The following is a 19,029-nucleotide window of genomic DNA, read 5'->3' as shown; positions in this document are numbered from 1 at the left end:
CCGAGCCAGGGATCAAACCTAGGTCTCCCACATTGTGGGCAGATTCTTTACTGTCTGGGCCACCAGGGAAGCCCCCAAATTAAATCATACAATATGTATTATTTTGTGTTATAACTGGAGCTTATAGATAAGAAAAATGTTGTGTAATAACATGGTATTTTAATAATATATGTGGTTAGTTCAAGGATAAGGCAAACTAAAAAATATAAACCAAAATTTGCAAACTCTGAATTTTTAGTGAAGTATATTTTGCAATGACTTTTTTGAGATAATGTGGTGAGATTCAAGAGTAAACTTAGTAGTATGAAATGTATGACTAGCTGTTAACCACTATTACCTTGAATCTGTTTGTGCCTTACAATAAGTATTCAGTAATATGATCCCTCATATAGTTGGTGAAATGTGATATGGTGGTGGTTTACTTGCTAAGTCATGTCTGACTCTTGCAATCCCATGGACTGTAGTCTGCCAAGCTCCTCTGTCCATGGGATTCTCTAGGCAAGAATATTGGAGTGGGTTGCCATTTCCTTCTCCAGTTGAATCTTCCCAACCCAAGAATCAAACCCAGGTCTCCTGCATTACAGGCAGTTTCTTTACCAACTGAACTACAATTGAAGCCTGAAATGTAAAATGATAGAACGTAATATGTGGCTGTAAATTTTTCATTATGTCAGTGTGTTAATGAGATAAAAAGCAAGTGTCATTAATAAAAGATGCTAACCTAAAGAGATTTTTAAGTGCCTATAACTTAAATACTTGATACTCATGTATCTAAAATATTTTGGGTATAAAATGACACTGAATAAAAACAAAGTTCTAAGTGTATCTGTGGAAAAAATTAAGTGATCCATGGGAAGATGAGCAAGTTGAAAAGCAGAATCTATTTAGAAAAAGAAAAGGCCATAGAAATACTAAAGCCAGTGAAGGACCTACACTGTTGGTAGAAATGTAAGTTGGTGCAGCTACTGTGGAAAACAGCGTGCAGGTTCCTTAGAAAACTAAAACTAACATTACCATATGACCCAGCAATCCCACTCCTGGGCATATATCTGTACAAAACTATAATTCAAAAAGATACATGCACCCCAGTATTCATAGCAGTGCTATTCACAATAACCGAGACACGGAAGCAACCTGAATGTCCATCTGCAGATGAAAGGATAAAGGCGTGGTGCATATATATAGTGGGGTACTTCTCAGCCACAAAAAAAGTGAGACAATGCCATTTGCAGCAACACAGATGCAACTAGAGGTTATCATACTAAATGAAGTAAGTCAGAAAGACAAAGCAAATACCATGTGAGGTCATTCATATGTGGAATCTAAAATATGACACAAATAAACCTATCTATGAAGCAGAAACATACTCATTAACAGAGAGAACAGATTAGTGCTTACTAGGAGAGAGGATTTGTGGGGATGGACTGAGTAGAAAGTGGAGGTTAGCAGATGTGAACTTTTATATATATAATGGGTAAACAGCAGGGTCCTGCTGTATAGCAAAGGAACTATGTTCACTATCCTATGATAAGCCATAATGGAGAAGGATATAAAAAAGAATATATGTATTTTATTTTATTATAGTTGATTTACAATGTTATATTAATTACTCCTGTAAAACAAAGTGATTCAGATATATATGTATATATACATGTATATGTGTGTATATATATATATATATGTATACATATATATACATGCATACCTGTATTTGGAGAAGGAAATGGCAACCCACTCCAGTATTCTTGCCTGGGAAATCCCATGGACAGAGGAGCCTGGTGGGCTACAGTCCATGGGGTCACAAAGAATCAGATATGACTAAGAAACTAAACACACACACATATGTGTGTGTGTGTGTGTGTCTGTGTGTGTGTATGTATGCATATATATGTCTGAGTCACCTTGCTATACAGGAGTAATTAATGTAACATTGTAAATCAACTTTAAAAGAATTTTTAAAAACCCAGTGAAGGAAAAGTATAATAATGAGAAATTGCCTCCTTTCTCAAAGGATTAATAAGAAGATTTGAATTGTAATGAGAAAGACTTGAGCTAACAACTAAAGTGGAGAACTTTAGCAAGGAGAACTATGTGTCAAAATCTTAGTCTTTTTGAGAGGATTTTAATTTTAATGTTTAAAAATGATTGGAAAAGTCCCATCTTATAGGAAATAGATTAGATCCTTCTTAAGCCTCACTCTTCTGATGATACACCAAAAGAAAAATCTGAGAAACAGTGCTATCTAATGTTTTACTTAGTTATATCAGTTTCAGCTTACAGTCACTGCCTAATATATTTGCATGCATGTATGCACGCGTGCACACACACACACACACACACACACACACACACACACACCACAAAACCAGTCCTACCAAGGAAACAAAATATCTTACATCTGCTAGGCTAGGAGTTGCTATGACAACAGAGTGTAAGAAATATATGTTTTTTTCTAATTCTAAAATGGCATCTCATCTGTTTACCTCAAAGCACTCTAAAAAATAAGACACAATGCAGTAACTTATTACTAAAAATAGAGTTGTACAGAAAAATAAAATTTTACCACAAACCTCTCAGATTTATACTTCCTTTTCTCCTCTATCATTTTCACTTAGGAAAATGATCCACAAACAGAAATAAACTCTGAGACAAATAATTCTTAATACTTTAAACTCAACAATAACCAAAAGCTAACCAGTTAAACCACTTCTGTTGTCAAGGGGAAACTGCAGTGATCTTTGTTTCTTTGGGTGGAGAGCTGATATTAAAATCAAATGTAGTGTTAAAGTTGGCTCTGACTCCTGTATCTATTATCCTTACCTTTAGTTGTTTTTGGCTAGGCTGGGTCCCTGGTGCTGCAGGAGGGCTTTCCCTAGTTGTGGTGAACAGGAGCCACCCTTTGTTGCGGTGCCTGGACTGCTCATTGTGATGGCTTCTCTTGTTGCAGAGCACAGGTTCTAGGCACATGGGCTTCTGGAGTGCAAGCCCAGCACTTGTGGCCTATGGGCTTGCTGCTCCATGGCATGTGGGAGCCTTCTGGACCAGGGATCAAACCAGTGTCCCTTGCATTGCAAGGTGGACTATTAACCACTAAGCCACCAGGGAAGCCCTCTATTATCCTTGACAGTGCGCCCCCCCAGTAGGAAACAGGATCCTATTAATAAATAATCCATCAAGTTACTAGGAAAACTTTGCAGTGCCAAATATTTTTGCTGAATGACAAATTACTGCTGGTTTCAATTTTTATCTTTTCATTGTCATTTTATTGTATTCTTTTATAGTGTATTTTTTCCTGAAGCATAGTTGCTTTACAATGTTGTATTAATTACTCCTGGACAGCAAAATGATTCAGTTATATATATGTGTGTGTGTGTGTGTGCATATGTATATATTCTATTTTTAAAAATTAATTTCCATTTTATGGTGTGTCGTATGATACTGAATATAGTTCTCTTAGTATACAGTAGAATCTTCTGTTTATCCTTTCCATGTATAACAGCTTACATCTGTGTAACCCCAACCTCTCACGCCTTCCCTCCCCCAATCCCTCCCCCTTGGCAACCGTAGACATGTTCTCTATGTCCATGAGTCTGTATTTCACAAATAGGTTCCTGTTCATATAAAATATAATAGCATATGGTATTTGTCTTTCTCTGGCTGTCTTCACTTAGTATGATAATCTCTGGTTGCATCCATGTTGCTGAAAATAGCATTATTTCATTATTTTTTATGGCTAAGTACTATTTCATTTTGTGGAAGACACCAAATCTTCTTTATCCGTTCATTTGTCCATATTCATTTAGGTTGCTTCCATGTCTCGGCTGTTGTAAATAGTGCTGCTCTGATCATAGGAGTGCATGTATCTTTTCAAATAATAGCTTTATCTAGGTATATGCCCCGGATTGGGATTGCTGGATCATAAGTTCTTCCCTGGTTGCTCAGACCGTAAAAAATCTGCCTGCAGTACAGGAGACCCAAGTTTGATCCCTGGGTCAGGAAGATCCCCTGGAGAAGGGAATGGCAACCCACTCCAGTATTCTTGCCTGGAGAATTCCATGGACAGAAGAGCCTGGCAGGCTGCAGTCCATGAAATCTCGAAGAATCAAAAATGACTGAGTGACTAACACACACACACAGAAACTCGAATTTTAGCTTTTTGAGTAATCTTAATACTGTTTTCCATAGTCACTGTACCAATTCACATTCCTACCAACAGTATAAGTAAGATGTTTGCACTTTTCTTCACACCGTCTCCAGCATTTATTATTCGAAGACTTTTTCTTGATAGCTGTTCTGACTGATGTGAGTTGGTACCTCATTGCAGTTTTGACTTGCATTCCTCTAATAATTAGAGGTAATGAGCCTCTTTCCATGTACCTATTGGCCATCGGTATGTCTTCTTTGCAGAATTATCTATTTATGTCTTCTGCCCATTTTTTGGTTGGGTTATTTTTTGTGGCTGTTATTGAATCATAGGAGTTGTTTGTGTGTTTTAGAAATTAAACCCTTGTCAGTCGTATCATTTACAAAGACTTTTCTGCCAGTCCATAGATGGTCTTTTAATTTTGCTTATGGTTTCCTTTGCCGTGCAAATGCTTACAAGTTTGATTAGGTTTCATTTGTTTGTTTTTGCTTTTATTTCTATTGTTTTGGGAGACTGACTTAAGAAAACATTGATTTATGTCAGAGAATGTTTTGTCTGTGTTCTCTACTAGAAGTTTTATGGTGTCTTGTCTTGTATTTAACTATTTAAGCCATTTTGAGTCTGTTTTTGCATGTGGTGTGAGAATGTGTTCCAATTTCATTGATTTACATATGGCTGTCCAACTTTCCCAATACCACTTGCTGAAGAGACTATATTTTCCCCATTGTGTATTCTTGGCTCCTTTATCAAAGATTAATTATCCATAGATAAGTGAGTTTATTTCTGGGCTCTATTCTGTTCCATTGACAGAAAGAAGACAGAGAAGGGGCAAAATGATAAAGAGCTAGAGGGTGAAAATGAAAGGAAGAGAGTAAACGGAAGTATATGGTGGCAAATGTCAGGTGCCTCTGATAGTACACAGTCATTTCCAGAGAAAAAACTGAGCTAGTGACAAAAAGTGTTGAGTGCAATCAGAAAAATATATATAGATTTTTTTCCCAAAGAAAATAGTTGCAATGTCACCAGGTTAAATGCCTGCTCTAAATTTGTCAGATTAGCCATACTTACTTTTGCAGAATCTTGGATCAACAAAATTCTATCAATAGTGATTAGGTACTTGCATTATTGATAAAATTATCTCTTAATAAATGTTTGCAAACAGAATTGTGACATGATTGATAATTAGCTACTAAAATGTATTTTCCGTGTAATTAGAACCTTGTCACCAAGAGTGAACTGTCTTTTGCAGCAAGGTTCTTTCAGTGACCTGTCATCCTTCTTCTGCCTCATAGTCATGATTCACTAATCTGCAATAAAGCTTATTGATTTATGAGCAGATATAAAAAAATTCTATTTAAAATCTAAGAAGAGTATGAAATTCTATTCCAAAGAAAGGAGAATGACTGCTTTTTTTGCTTTATCATTTGTCATCTTAAACATGTCATTATTCTCTTTTCTCCTTTAAAGTTGTTAACATTGCAGTTCACGTTGCCAAGTAAAGATTTATAATTCAAAATGAAAATCATTAATTTATTTGTGCTTATTTTTAAGACCAAAATATGCATTGCTAGATGAATGCACCAGTGCTGTCAGCATTGATGTTGAAGGAAAGATATTTCAGGCTGCAAAAGGAGCTGGAATTTCCTTACTTTCTATAACACACAGGCCTTCACTTTGGTAAGTGTTTCCAATGCTCATTTATGATAAATGATTTTTCTTTTCGTTTCTTAAAGAATGACTTTGCTAAACTTTTTACCATAGAGCATAATGCATTTCAGTTATTTTCCACCTGCATTTTGGTTAAGGTTAAACTGTGCCTAAGAGAGTGAAATCACTCTTAAGCTAAAAGTTGAAGTTCCTGTACTTGATAACATATGACAGAAATTAGAGATCTTTTCCATATGTTTTTCAAAATTGTATTTATTTGTTTTATTTTTGGCTGCACAAGGTCTTTGTTGTTGCACACGGGCTTTCCTTCGTTGCGGCAGGACCTGAGCAGGGGTTACTCTCTAGCTGTGGTGTGTGGACTTACTACAGTGGCTTCTGTTCTTGCAGAGCGCGGGCTCCAAAGTGCAGGCTTCAGTCGCTGCTGCTCACAAGCTCAGCAGTTGTGTGCGCCGGCTCTAGAGCACTGCCTCAGTAGTTTTGGCACACAGGTTTAATTGTTCCACAGCATGTGAAATCTTTCTGGATCAGGAATTGAACCAGTGTGCCCTGCATTAGCAGGTGGATTCTTAACCACTAGACAACCAAACAAGTCCCTTCATATACTTTTGAGTAACTCTCTTTAGGCTTTAATTTTTCCAAAACTTTGACTTCCCAATGGGTGGGACCTTACCAACATTAAATTGAAAACTGTGTCAAGGGAAAAATTGGAGTGTGCACACAAAGCTTTTTTTTCCTCCTTTGTTTTAAGAAAAAAATGAAGACATTTTTTATAAATAATATTTCATAAAACCTAGCGGAAGTTTCTCTTTTTTAAAAAAAGATCACCGTTTTTATCATCCCCTTATGTTTTTATTGATTCATCATCACCATAAGAGTCACTAATGCAGATCCAAAACCTATTCTATTCCAAGCTTATTTTATTTAAGCCTAATAGCAACCTTATAGAGTATAGGTAGCCTAATTTTTCCCATTATACAGATGAAGAAACTGAGAGCTAGAAAATGAGGAACATAATTTTCTATGATCATATTCTCTGTACCCTCCTCTATTGTACTACTTATTGTAAGGAACTCAAAAGGTATCTCATGCATGATTCATAAAAAAACTTTAACTCTCACTACATTCTACTGTCCACATTTGCATTTCTGTTTCATCAATCAAAATCTTTTCCTTTGACACGTTAGTAGGTATATAGTGGACTCTACATCCTATGGCTTCCTATTACCCAAGGGATAGGCAGGATTCCTCCTCTCTCTCTGACTGGAGCATTCTGTAGCATGTGGCTGATCACATTTGTGCCAAAGCTGTCATTATGTACATGACTTCAAACCTAGGCTAAATAGCAAACTTTAAGTTAATACTTAAAGCAGTTCCAACCCTTTCCCTTATAGAGAATGTTTACTTTAAGACTGTGAGTAAGTTGAGTGTTCAGTTCAGATCAGATTTTAATTTTTCAAAGTTCTTTGACTCTGAATTCTACTTTTGAGAGGATGACCTGCTTCACACTTTATTTAAACATTCAGATTTTTTATATTTTTCTTTCTCAAAGTTTACCTGAAAATAGAGAATATCATGAAGTGATCTTTTGTATAGGATTTTGTAGTTTGTCTCTCTGTTGTTAAAATTATTAATCAGCATCTGGAGTGGTAGGACCCTGATTTGCCAGTCTCCCCAGAGGCAGTCTGGATCTAGTCCAGTACGAGTTAGAATCCATGTCAATGAGTGATATCTATGACCTTCTCTTGGAGAGAACCAACAGGAACTGATTTAAGACAATTATGACATATCCCTGTGGAGCCAGACTTGTAGAACTCTTGAGTCCTTTCTAACGCAGTCCTGGTGTTTTTCTAACCTCTATCAATGAGTTTATTATGCATTCTTGTCATTTAGTTCCTATTCAAGTAGCCTAAAGTGGTGTTGGAAGCATGTTTAGCTGTCTTTTTTTTTTCCTTCATTTTAGAACGAAGAGGTTTTTGTTGTTTTTGCTTTTAAGACTTTTCTTTGAAAAAAAAGTTTTAAGTTCATAGCAAAATTGAACATACAGAAATATGCCCATACTCTGTCCCTATACATGTATAGCCTCCTCCACGATCAACATCCCCCTCCAGAGTGGTATAATTGTTACAATTGATGAGCCTATATTGACACATTCTTAGCATCCAAAGTCCATAATTTTCATCAGGATTCACTTACTGTTGTGCATTGTATAGGTGTGGACAGATTTATAATTACATGTGTCTACCATTATAGTCATGTACTACTGAGCCTGCACACTTTCAGGTTCAGTTCACTTCATTTTCAGTTCAGTTCAGTCGCTCAGTCGTGTCCGACTCTTTGCAACCCCATGGATGCAGCTGCATGCCAGATTTCCATCACCAACTCCCGGAGCTTACTCAAACTCATGTCCATCAGGTCAGTGGTGCAATCCAACCATCTCATCCTCTGTCATCCCCTTCTCTTCTGCCTTTGTTCTTTCCCAGCATCAGGGTCTTTTCCAGTGAGTCAGTTGTTTGCATCAGGAGGCCAAAGGATTGGAGCTTCAGCTTCAGCATCAGTTCAGTTCAGTTCAGTTTAGTCGCTCCGTCGTGTCTGACTCTGCGACCCCGCGGACTACAGCACGCCAGGCCTCCCTGTCTGTCACCAACTCCTGGAGTTTACTCAGACTCGTGTCCAGTGAGTTGGTGATGCCATCCAACTGTCTCATCCTCTGTCGTCCCATTTTCCCACCTTCAATCTTTCCAAGCATCAGGGTCGTTTTAAATGAGTCAGTTCTTTGCATCAGGTAGCCAAACTTTGGAGTTTCAGCTTCAACATCAGTCCTTCCAATGAATATTCAGGACTGATTTCCTTTAGGATGGGCTCGTTGGATCTCCTTGCAGCTCAAGGGACTCGCAAGAATCTTCTTCAACCCCACAGTTCAAAAGCATCAATTTTTCAGTGTTGACCTTTCTTTATAGCCCAGCTCACATCCATACATGACTACTGGAAAAACCATAGCTTTGAATAGATGGACCTTTGTTGGCAAAGTAATGTCTCTTCTTTTTAACACGATGTCTAGGTTGTTCATGGCTTTGCTGCCAAGAAGCTAGCATCTTTTAATTTCATGGCTGAAGTCACCATCTGCAGTGATTTTGGAGCTGAAAAGAATAAAGTCTCTGTTTTCATTGTTTCCCACATCAATTTGCCATGGATGGATGGCACCAGATGCCATGATCTGCATTTCCTGAATGTTGAGTTTTAAGCCAGCTTTTTCACTCTCCTCATTTACTTTCATCAAGAGGCTCTTTAGTTCTTCTTCACATTCTACCATAAGGGTGCTATCATCTGCATATCTGAGGCTATTGATATTTCTCCCAGCAACCTTGATTACAGCTTGTGCTTCATCCAGCCAGTGTTTTGCATGATGTACTCTGCATATAAGTTAAATAAGCAGGGTGACAATATACAGCCTTGACATGCTCCTTTCCCGATTTGTACCAGTCTATTGTTCCATTTCTAGTTCTAACTGTTGCCTCTTGACCTGCATACAGATTTCTCAGGAGGCAAGTCAGGTGGTCTGGTATTCCCAGCTCTTGAAGAATTTCCCACAGTTTGTTGTGATCCACACAGTCAAAGGCTTTGGGTAGTCAATAAAGCAGAAGTAGGTGTTTTTCTGGAACTCTCTTGCTTTTTATATGATCTAACTGATGTTGGCAATTTGATATCTGGTCCCTCTGCCTTTTCTAAACCCAGCTTGAACATCTAGAAGTCACAGTTCATGTACTGTTGAAGCCTGGCTTGGAGAATTTTAAGCATCACTTTACTAGTGTGTGAGATGGGTTCAATTGTGCTGTAGTTTGAGCATTCTTTGACACTGCCTTTCTTTGGGTTTGGGTTGAAAACTGACCTTTTCCATTCCTGTGGCCATTGCTGAGTTTTCCAAATTTGCTATCATATTGAGTGTAGCACTTTCACAGCATCACCTTTTAGCATTTGAAATAGCTCATAGGGGACTGGAATGCAAAAGTAGGAAGTCAAGAGATACTTGAGGTAGCAGTCCAGTTTGACCTTGGAGTACACAATGAAGCAGGGCAAAGGCTAACGTACCAAGAGAATGCACTGATCATAGCAAACACCCTTTTCCAACAACACAAGAGAAGACTACACATGGGCATCACCAGATGGTCAATACCGAAATCAGATTGATTATATTCTTTTCAGGCAAAGATGGAGAAGCTCTATACAGTCAGCAAAAACAAGACCTGGATCTGATTGTGGCTCACATCATGAACTTCTTATTGCCAAATTCAGACATAAATTGAAGAAAGTAGGGAAAACCACTAGACCAATCAGGTGTGACCTAAATCAAATCCCTTAGGATTATACAGTGGAAGTGAGAAATAAATTCAAGGGATTAGATCTGATAGACAGAGTGCCTGAAGAACTATGGAGGTTCATGGTGTTGTACAGAAGGCAGGGATCAAGACCATCCCCAAGAAAAAGGAATGCAAAAAGGCAAAATGGTTGTCAGAGAAGGCCTTACAAATAGCTGAGAAAAGAAGAGAAGCAAAAGGCAAAGGGGAAAAGGAAAGATATACCCATCTGAATGCAGAGTTCCAAAGAATAGCAAGGAGAGATAAGAAAGCTTTCTTCAGTGATCAGTGCAAAGTAAGAGAGGAAAACAATAGAATGGGAAAGACTAGAGATCTCTTCAAGAAAATTAGAGATACCAAGGGAACATTTCATGCAAAGATGGGCACAATAAAGGACAGAAATGGTATGGACCTAACAGAAACAGAAGATATTAAGAAGACATGGCAAGAATACACAGAAGAACTATACAGAAAAGATCTTAATGACCCAGATAATCATGATGGTGTGATCACTCACCTAGATCCAAACATCCTAGAATGTGAAGTCAAGTGGGCCTTAGGAAGTATCACTATGAACAAAGCTAGTGGAGGTGATGGCATTCCAGTTGACTGTTTTAAGTCCTAAAAGATGATGCTGTGAAAGTGCTGCACTCAATATGTCCTCAAATTTGGAAAATGCATCCTTATAGTATTATGCAGAGTATTTGATTGCTCTAAAAATCCTCTGTGCTCTGCCATTTTATCCCTCTCCTTAACCCATGGATCATGAGTTCCAATCCCACAACTTCATGACAAATAGAAGGGGGAAAAGTAGAAGCAGAACAGATTTTATTTTCTTGGGCTCCAAATCACTGCAGACGGTGACTGCCACCATGAAATTAAAAGACCTTTGCTCCTTGGAAGGAAAGCTATTACAAACCTAGACAGTGTTTTAAAAATTAGAGACATCACTTTGCCAACAAAGGTCCATCTAGTCAAAGCTCTGGTTTTTCTAGTAGTCATGTATGGATGTAAGAGTTGGACCATAAAGAAGCCTGAGCACTGAAGAATTGATGCTTTGAATTGTGGTGCTGGAGAATTTTCTTGAGATCTCTTAGGCTGTAAAATGATCAAACCAGTCAAATCCTGAAGGAAATCAACCCTGAATATTCACTGGAAGGACTGAAGCTGAAACTGAAATTCTAACATTTTGTTCACCTGATGCAAAGAACCAACTCTTTAGAAAAGACCCTGATACTGGGAAAGATTGAGGACAGGAGGAGAAGGGGACCACAAAGAATGAGATGGTTGGCTAGCATCACTGACTCAATGGTCATGGGTTGGAGCAAACTCTGGAGATAGTGTAGGACAGTGAAGCCTGGTGCACAGCAGTCCATTGGGTTGCAAAGAGTTGGACACAACTTAGAGACTGAACAACAATAACGTCAACCCCAGAAACCACTCATCTTTAATGTGTCCACAGTTTTTCCTTTCCCAAAATATCAGGTACCTGGAACCGTACAGTATATAGCCTTTTCAGATTGGTTTCTTTAACTTAGTGATAATCATTTGTTTCCTCCATGTCTTTTCACAGCTTGGTACCTCATTTCTTTTTAGTGTTAAATAATATTTCATTGTTTCAATGTACACAGTTTGTTTATCCATTCACCTACTGAAGATAGGCTTGGTTGCCTCCAAGTGTTAGCCATTATGAATAAAGATGTCATAAACATTCATATGCAGGTTTTTGTGTGGACATGCATTTTCTCAAGTCCTTTAAGTAAATATCAAGAAGTGAAGTTACTGGATTGTACTGCTAAGAGTATGTTTAGTTTCGTTAGAAACTACAAAACTATTCCAAAACAGCTATGCCATTTTTCATTTCCACTAGCAATGAAAGCCTCTGGAGAAGGAAATGGCAACCCACTCCAGTATTCTTGCCTGGAGAATCCCATGGACAAAGGAGCCTAGCAGGCTATAGCCCATGGGTTTGCAAGAGTTGGACACAACTTAGTGACTAAACCACCAAAAAACAATGAAAGAGAGTTCTGTTGGCCCACAGTTTTATCAGCTTTTGAAGATGTCAGTGTTCTGAATTTTGGCCATTTCAAAAGGTGTGTAGTAGACAAATTTTTAAATAAATAATAAAATCTAATTTCCTACTTTCTAACCAAAAAACAAACAAACATGTTTTTAATCATAGCTACCCATAGTGTATTTCCATGTAAACTAATAATCATGTTGGTTCTGATTTATGAACTGGTTTAGTCATTTTAGGTTATAGAAATCTATCATCTGATTATCCTTTCTTCCTACATGAAATTCTTATTTTTCCTGAAAAGATTTCAGAAGAGGAAAAATATGTATTATATTTTCCTCCATACAACAAATGGGTAATTTGTTGATTGTAAAGAGTAAAATCCATACTATATCTGAAGACATCAAAAATTATAGAAGCTTATTATGTGATTCCTGAATAGAATTACAATTTTCTAATTACCACTATCCAGTGCTTTATCTTATTTGTACAGAAAGTCTGCAGATTATTTCCAATAAGCCTCTGTTAAGATAGTTTTTTTTTAAAATTCCTCTGACTAAAATAAACCCTGAAACAGTATTTTAGCACATAATATAGAACATAGGTCATGAAACACCGATATAGTTTCTTCCCCCATGTAGAAACCAAATAATGTTGTAGGACTGGAATGATGAGCCAAACCTTCAATCTACACTGAAAGTGGAAGTTGCTCAAGATCTGAACTACTGCATTCTGAAATTGCTCCTGGTTGAGGGTTCACAATTAAGAAAGTCCAAGAGAAGTTGACAATGAAATAAACAAAATGATATTTTTTTCTATTAATTCTCTTTCCTGTATCACCATCCTTCTTTTGTTTTTCCATTACTTTTGTTTTAGCTCTCATATTTTAATAGCAGTGTTGTCATTTAAAAAAAATTTCCCTTGATGTAAGAACACATTGTTTTAGATTTAATTTTTGCAAGGTCCCACCTGTTGGGAGGTCAAATTTTTGGAAAAGTTGAAACCCTAAAGATAGTTACTGAAAAGCATATGGAAAAGATTAATGTCTGTCATATGATATCAAACATATGAACGTCAGCCTTCAGCTTAAGAGTGATATTTACCCTTTTAGACATAGTTTAATTTAGTTTAGTTTCCCCATCTTAATGGTAAAACCATCCAATCATAATGTAATAAAACCCAAATTTCTATTAATTGATAAATAGACAAAATGTATAATACCATACAATGGAATATTATTCAGCCATAAAAATGAAGTACTAATACTACACTTAGATGAACTTTTAGGTCATTTGTTGGGTGGAAGAAGTCAGTAACAAAAAGCCATGTTTTGTATGAATCTGTATGTGTGAAATATCCAGAATAGACAGATCTGCAGAGAGCAGCTTGGTAGTAGGCAGGGACTGGGCAGCAGAAGAAATGGAGGTGGATTGCTAATGGGTATGAGGTTTCCTTTGGGAATGAAGAAAATATTCTGGAATCGGATAGTGCTGATGGTTGCATGAGGTTGTGACTATACCAAAAATCACTGAGTTTCACATTCTGAAAGAATGAATTTATAATATATAAATCATATTTCAATTTTAGAAAGGAGGGTAAAGCGACCTGATATATCCACACTGATCATAGCAACTAATAACAATGAGAACTTAAAAGAAATCAAGAAGTGAGAAAACCTGTAAGGTAAAGGCATAAAAACTGAGAACAAATAAGAACATGTGCCACTTCAGCATAGTGACAAGATGCAGTGACTCAGCCATGTGAGGCCAGATCTGCCAGGACTACCTCCTTTAAACATACACCCCACACTTCCCAAAGATTGGTAACCTTAACTTTCACTTAGGAAAAGGTTGTTTACCTCCTGTCTCATCAGTAAAAATCATCTCTATACCTCTCTGAAATTCCTAGTTATGAACTTGAACCATGAGATAAAGAGAACAAATTATATGAAAGCATAAAACTGGCTTTAGAAGATTTCCATAAGTTCATTTTTAAAAAAACATTTTAAAACTTTGATTTTCGAGAAATTTTTCTTATGTTGACTAAGTCATTCCCAAAGGATAGTGTATTTCCTTTATTCTTCTTAGTTATTTTCTTAATAATCTTTAAAAATTTTACTTTCTTGCCTCTGCTTCCTGTTCTTATTCCCATTCTAGTTCAGTTCGGTTCAGTTCAGTCACTCAGTCATGTCCAACTCTTTGTGACCCCATGGACTGCAGCACGCCAGGCTTCCCTGTCCATCACCAAGTCCCAGAGTTTACTTAAACTCATGTCCATCAAGTTGGTGATGCCATCCAATCATCTCATCCTCTGTCATTCCCTCCTCCTCCCACCTTCAATCTTTCCCAGCATCAGGGTCTTTTCCAATGAGTCCGTTCTTCGCATCAGGTGGCCAAAGGATTGGAGTTTCAGCTTCAGTATCAGTCCTTCCAATGAATATTCAGGACTGATTTCCTTTAGGATGGACTGGTTTGATCTCCCTGTAGTCCAAGGACTCTCAAGAGTCTTCTCCAACACCACAGTTCAAAAGCATCAGTTCTTTGGCGCTCAGCTTTCTTTACAGTTCAACTCTCTTTGTAGTCCAACTCTCATATCCTTACACGACTTCTGGAAAAACCATAGCTTTGACTAGATTGACCTTTGTCAGCAAAGTGATATCTCTGTTTTTTAATACGCTGTCTATATTGGTGATAACTTTTCTTCCAAGGGGCAAACATCTTTTAATATCATGGCTGCAGTCACCATCTACAGTGATTTTGGCGCCCCCCAAAATAAAGTCTCACTGTTTCCATTGTTTCCCCGTCTATTTGTCATGTAGCGATGGGAATGGATGCCATGATCTTAGTTTTCTGAATGTTGAGTTTTAAGCCAACTTTTTTCAGTCTCCTCTTTCACTTTCATCAAAAGGCTCTTTAGTTCTTCTTCACTTTCTAAGTATTCTTATATTTATTCAGGAACTATACTAGGTTATGAATGTAAATAATTGTAATAGTATGTCTTCCTTTGCAATTCACATATATTCAGAATATAAAATAAATTTAATACAAATAATAGAATTTCCTAGAGACTAATGATTTTGGGAGTGAAAACAATCACAATATTTTACCTCTTGAGGGATTCTTGAAAATCAAATGTAAAATAGACGCCTTACTTAAAATTTGCCTTTGAATATCAATTAGAATGATAAATCTGTAAGTAAAATGGCTTTTTGTAATTATTGCTAATAATATGATTTCATTTTGATTACGCAGGAAATACCACACTCATTTATTACAGTTTGATGGTGAAGGAGGTTGGCGCTTTGAACAACTGGATAGTGCTATTCGTTTAACACTAAGTGAAGAAAAACAAAAGCTAGAATCTCAGCTAGCCGGAGTTCCCAAAATGCAGCAGAGACTCAATGAACTATGTAAAATTTTGGGAGAAGACTCAGTGCTGAAAACAATAAAAAATGAAGATGAAACATCCTAATTTATTCTGATATGTTTTAAATGTTAATTTTTAGTTAAAGGCTCAGAGACACGGTTACAGTTCATGCATTGCATTAAGCTAAGCCCAGAGGGAAAAAAGGCAGCAAGAAATGTTTTATGTTTTTAGCATCAAGGAAATATATGAGCTGACTTTTCAGAAGAAAATAAGCAAATGCATATGTAAGATTAGTCATTATGGCTTATACTAATTCCTAATGAAAGACTAATTCACATGTAAAACAGGATTTTCTAGGTGAGTTAGCAAATTTGCTGTGTGTATGTGATGTGTCTGAAATTCTTAACAAACATGAGACCTATCTTGAGGATGGACAACTTAAGAACAATATTTGGGTTGAAACCATGTGCATAAAATTAGAAGTTTGAGTGATATTTTTGTCCATTTATGGTTGTTAGATTTAACAGCTAGAATTTATGTTCCTTTTTTGATAGTGGTCAACTAAACCTGTGTACACAATAGTTTGATCGGTAATTTCAACATGAAAAAATTCTTTTAATGACAGTGGTTGAAAGAAAGAAGCTATGCTTCTTTTATATGTAAAAAATATCCTGTTTTTAATTTTAAATTTTGAGCATCTCAACGTGGGCACGTTACAAGTTCATTTTAATGAGAATCTTATGTATTTGTTAGTAAACTTTTTCATTTTAAAAAGAGAATTGCCAATATAGAAAAGGAGTATCCAAACAATGTTTGTCTCCGCCTATTACTTTACTTGAAAGGATTGTTTATTGAAAATTTTGTCCAGAAATACTTAGCTTGTTTTTACGTTCAAAGGGTCCACCACATTTTAAAAATAGCAGTGCTATAAGAATAGAGAGATTTTCAAAATCAGAGTCGTAATATACATTGAAATAGTACTTTATAATTTGCAATTTATAATAATATAATTTACAATCCTCATTTACATCATTTCATTTTAATCCTTTTGGCAAACTTTTGAGGCAGATATTATTTTTCCTAGTTTGCTTTTGGGAAAATTGACACTCATATTTGCCCTAATCATGCAAATTTATTTAAGGGCAGATCCCAGGCTCAAATAAAGTTTTCCTGTTTCCCTGGTTCAGTGCTATTTTCACTATTATCCTTGAAATTCAACTGGGCTGTGATAGCAATAAAAGATGAGATGTTGTAAAAAGAATAAATTTAGTAATGCTAGTATTGTCATTATTTGATTATTGTCTGTAAAATAGGGAAATTAAGTATAAAATGGAAAGGTCATTGATCTGTGGCTTAAAATGGGGCAGGAATGTCAGAAAAATCTTTCAACAACTATGCACTCTTACTCAATATTAATGTACCCCTACACCCAGCAACCAAAAGGGGAACTATTATGTCAATTTAATATTTTTTGAACATAATGAGAAATAATCTGTATGGAATAGTCTTATGAGGTAAATCTTACATATTCAATTGTCCTGAAGTTAATATGAAAACCAGGACTACCATTTTAATCTCTACTGCCTGTGTGGCCATTGATAGGCCAGGAAAAATGGAAATACTCAGTTGTTAGTAGTTTAGGATTTCATTTGCTTACTTAGACACAGCCATAATAGCTGCTAAGTCAGTGACTCTCAGACTTTTTCAACTTGTGGAAGACCTGGATGTCATTCATGATGCTTGGAATAGAACGCCATAACATGTCACATTTTCAGTTCTTTGACGCTGACATTTTAAATGATCAATAAGTGTAACCACCTTACTTGAAAGAATATAATATAAAAATCAAAACCAGTACATCTAAGTTTTTCTGTTAGTATCCTTAACTGCTCATTTATTCATTTGTCAGTTACTACTACTTCCTATTAGAAAAGTGAGGCAGGCATCAAAGGTTTTATAAAAAATGTATGGAACTAAAACTTGAGAAATATTATTCATTTATCTAAATTATGTATTAGTAGTCATCCAGTTTATACCACTGTAGGGAAAAGTCTGGGGTGGTTATCTGAAGTTAATTTTTAAAGGTAGAAGAAAATGAAAACTTCTTATTTGAAATATGTGCATAATTTTTATGCCTTAATTTTCTTAATTTGAAAATAAACCATTTAGGAAAAAATATATTGTGTTTGAAACTTTGAAAAGAATGCCAAAGCAAATATTAGATTTTTAATTAGCCCTTATTTAATATATCCTACCAACTGGCTGAAGTAAAGAACTCATAATTTATAATGTACAGGATTCAAGGATTTTTAAAATTCTGTATTAAAAGCTGTACACATTGCAGTTTGAATGTTAAGAGTTCTAAAAGAAACATATTTTGCATGCACATTTTGTGTCCATTTATTTTCTGAATTTTTTCCCAGGACCAATATCCCCTAACTTAGAGGGGAAAAAAACTATAATTTGAATTTCTATTTTTGTTTCATTTAAGTGTTTACAAAATGGTCCAATGAGTATACCATGTTTTACTATTCTTATAGTTAAATTTTGCAGAAAATGTGAGTAAAATTGATAAGTAAAATAGCCACCTTTGAACATAGCATCCTTGAATATAGCCATCTTTGAATTATAGGTGAGGAATGGAAAAAGAAGGATATTTCAATTTTCAAACGAATCTATTTGCCCAAATTATTTTGACGTCTTTTTTGTCTTACTTTGGTCAAAAAAAACCTATGAGTTTGTAGAGATTGATTTTTAATTGTGTTGTTTTTGGTTAACTTATAAACTTGGAAAGTAAGTTGCATTCTATGAAAATGTTGCATTATATTTCTACAGCATGTAATGTTACGCCAAGCATGAGTCTAAAATAGTGTGTGTTCTTGTAAACAAGATCATGTGTGAAAATCTCTCTTCATTAATCTCAAGGAGAATGATATATCTTGAAATTCAACAGGAGTTTACATTTGTTTCTGATAAGAATGGTTTTCCCCTGATAATAGTTTAGTTTTTGTGTCAAATTTTGTTCTTCCAGTAAAGGTATAAATGACCATGTTAATTTTGTTTTGAGACTTTGATTCCAAGTATAATTTCATATTTGGCAATAGTCTTAGCTTATTTTAATAGATTTTAATCTATTTGGAATAGTTTTTTGACTCAATAAGCCTAGAAAAGTTTGTTACATATTGGAACCCTTATCCAGAGAATGCTACATATTTCTGAAATATGCATAAAGTGGTAATTACTTTTATTAAAAGAGATGTCTTTGATATAACTACTTTATGGCAAAATTATATTCATTTAGAAGTGTGAAATACTTTCACATAGCTCAGAGTATTTACAAGTCTGATGATGTAGGTATGATTAAGAGGTATGATTTAGGTATAATTAAGAGTTATACTTGCAGCGTTTGCCACATGAGAGCTTTCAGATGGATGTAGAGAATATTTTCATTAAAAGCAAATTCCTTCTTCAGAATTGCTGAT

The 19,029-nt window shown here is 35.9% G+C and overlaps 1 protein-coding gene across 2 annotated transcripts in view; it reads left to right on the top strand.

The window, feature by feature from the left end:
- Positions 1-17,716, top strand: part of ABCD2 (ATP binding cassette subfamily D member 2) — an 84,269-nt gene extending 66,553 nt beyond the window's left edge. For both annotated transcript variants that reach the window (XM_043447090.1, XM_043447089.1), the window contains exons 9-10: positions 5,696-5,821; positions 15,433-17,716. In XM_043447090.1, coding sequence (XP_043303025.1) covers positions 5,696-5,821; positions 15,433-15,652 — 346 coding nt within the window. In that variant the 3' untranslated portion in view covers positions 15,653-17,716. The remainder of the gene's footprint in view (positions 1-5,695; positions 5,822-15,432) is intronic.
- Positions 17,717-19,029: the final 1,313 nt, after the last annotated feature.

This window comes from Cervus canadensis, chromosome 25, assembly GCF_019320065.1.
Source record: "Cervus canadensis isolate Bull #8, Minnesota chromosome 25, ASM1932006v1, whole genome shotgun sequence".
In the NCBI taxonomy this organism is placed as follows: domain Eukaryota; kingdom Metazoa; phylum Chordata; class Mammalia; order Artiodactyla; family Cervidae; genus Cervus; species Cervus canadensis.
This window is presented reverse-complemented; position numbering and strand designations above follow the sequence as displayed.